The sequence below is a fragment of the Buceros rhinoceros genome, unplaced genomic scaffold (genome assembly GCF_000710305.1).
Source record: "Buceros rhinoceros silvestris isolate BGI_N320 unplaced genomic scaffold, ASM71030v1 scaffold16030, whole genome shotgun sequence".
Taxonomy (NCBI): domain Eukaryota; kingdom Metazoa; phylum Chordata; class Aves; order Bucerotiformes; family Bucerotidae; genus Buceros; species Buceros rhinoceros.
This window is the reverse complement of record NW_010388024.1, coordinates 390-2,270: the sequence shown is the minus strand read 5'-3', so window position 1 is coordinate 2,270 and position 1,881 is coordinate 390. Positions and strand designations below refer to the sequence as shown.

Here is a 1,881-nt window from a genome sequence, read left to right as displayed (position 1 = left end):
TCTCCACGTTCCCAGCCGCTCCCTCTCTCGGGCCCGAGCTTGGGCCGCATATCCATAGGGCATGTGGCTGTTGCACCCAGAGCTATCTGCACTCACCATTGCAACCTCCATTTTGCAACTGCTTTTTTTTTTTTTATCGCTTAATGTGAAAAGATTTTGTTTTATTTACAGCGTAATCTTACCTTTCACTAGAAAGTTCAAAGCCATTTGCATTTGGAGGACAGTCCCCTGGACACAGAGCAGGGCAACATAGTTGTAACACTGAATCTGTGTTTTGGAAAACAACAGATCTACATTTTGTTATTGTCCAGAACGTTTGACACAAACTGCTGTGTTGCTAATAAGAAAAGATAAAACTCTCAGATTGAACCAGGAACCAGCTGAGGCCTTGCTCTTTCATCCACACCAAGCCCCTTTATTTTCATTTATCTCCTGTGCCTATCATAGATCTGATCAGAATCGTGACCACCTTGCAGGCTACACAGACTGCATTCATGAGGAAAAAACCAGGCAAATCAAAAGGTACCTGCTCTCCACAGATGTTTTTAGTTCATCATTGCAACCAAATGCAAATAGTCTCTTTCCTCATAATTTGTTCCTGGTAATGCTTTGGCTTAGCAATCTTATTGTTTAATATCATTACTCGAGGAGCTGATGATAATTCCAGCCATCACTTTATTTACACAGTGAGGAGGTCTTTGCAAATCCTTTCTTCAGCCTGTCAACAGTGTCTCAAACCTGGGAGCAGCACCCAGGGCGTCAGCAGCAGTGGTAAGAGGAGGAGGAGGAGGAAGAGGAGGAGATGACTGAGAAACTGGCTCTGAGGTCCCCATAGGACAAAGGAGTGGATGGGTCACCCTTTGGTTATGGTCATGCAGAAGAAGCACTTAACCTGAGGCACATGCACAAACACACAAAAATAAACAGAACAAAAAGGGAAAAGATTGGATTGTTTTCCTAAAAGGTCACACTGATCAAATGAAACTGTGTCATCTATTACCACAGCATTCAAATCTTCCCCTGCCCACACTATTCACACTTCTACATTACACACACACCCACATCACATGCACAGAGATTTTGAACGACTCTGTGGGTAAGGATGTGGGTGGGTATGTCACATATATATAGACAGAGATACAAAATCCCCACCCATATAAGCACTTGCATCCATACACAAACATATGCATGCTTCTGAAACACCAACACACACAAAACACTAACAAAAATACTGCAATACACGGTGCATTCAGATCTTTGAGTCCATACGTAATAGATACACCTACATACAGCTGTATGAAATATTAAAGAATAAATGCGTCTACACAACGAGCTTTTGTTATATTTATAGAAACACATAAGGTGCAGGAATGTTACATTTCAGCCTATAACTGAATTGTGTTTCAATCATAACGAACATCTCACTGAATTTAATTTAAGAACAGGCATGTACATTGCTCACTCGAGTGAAAATACCGTGATCTATGTCAAGTAAACACAAGTGCAGGTGCACTGAAGCAACATCTACATGCAAGCACACACATAGAAATACACACACACACCCCCGAAACAGAAGCCTCCTTTATAGCTCTATCTATTCATTCATGATAGAAGGTGAATTCATATTAAATGACACTATTTTTAAAATCGTACCTATGTGTCATGCAGAAAAAGATCTTAAAAACGCGATCATACTTACTGTTCCCAGGCAGAGAAAGAGCAGTGCTGTTCCTGTTAGCGTAAGGATCTGGTGACAGCGGTCCTGAGGAGGGGTTATGCCAACTGATCCTCATTCGCAGGTGTGTATGGTCAGTCAGCACCACAGGTTGACGAGTTATTTCTCTCCCTTCTTTCCGGGTGCAACAAGAGCGCCAGGAGCGA

General features: G+C 42.2%; 1 protein-coding gene across 2 annotated transcripts in view; it reads right to left on the bottom strand.

Annotated features, from left to right (window-relative positions):
• The window catches only part of KCNA4 (potassium voltage-gated channel, shaker-related subfamily, member 4), a 3,278-nt gene extending 3,167 nt beyond the window's left edge, over positions 1-111 (bottom strand). For both annotated transcript variants that reach the window (XM_010144502.1, XM_010144510.1), the window contains exon 1: positions 1-111. In XM_010144502.1, the coding sequence (XP_010142804.1) occupies positions 1-111 (111 nt within the window).
• Between the last annotated feature and the right edge of the window lie 1,770 nt (positions 112-1,881).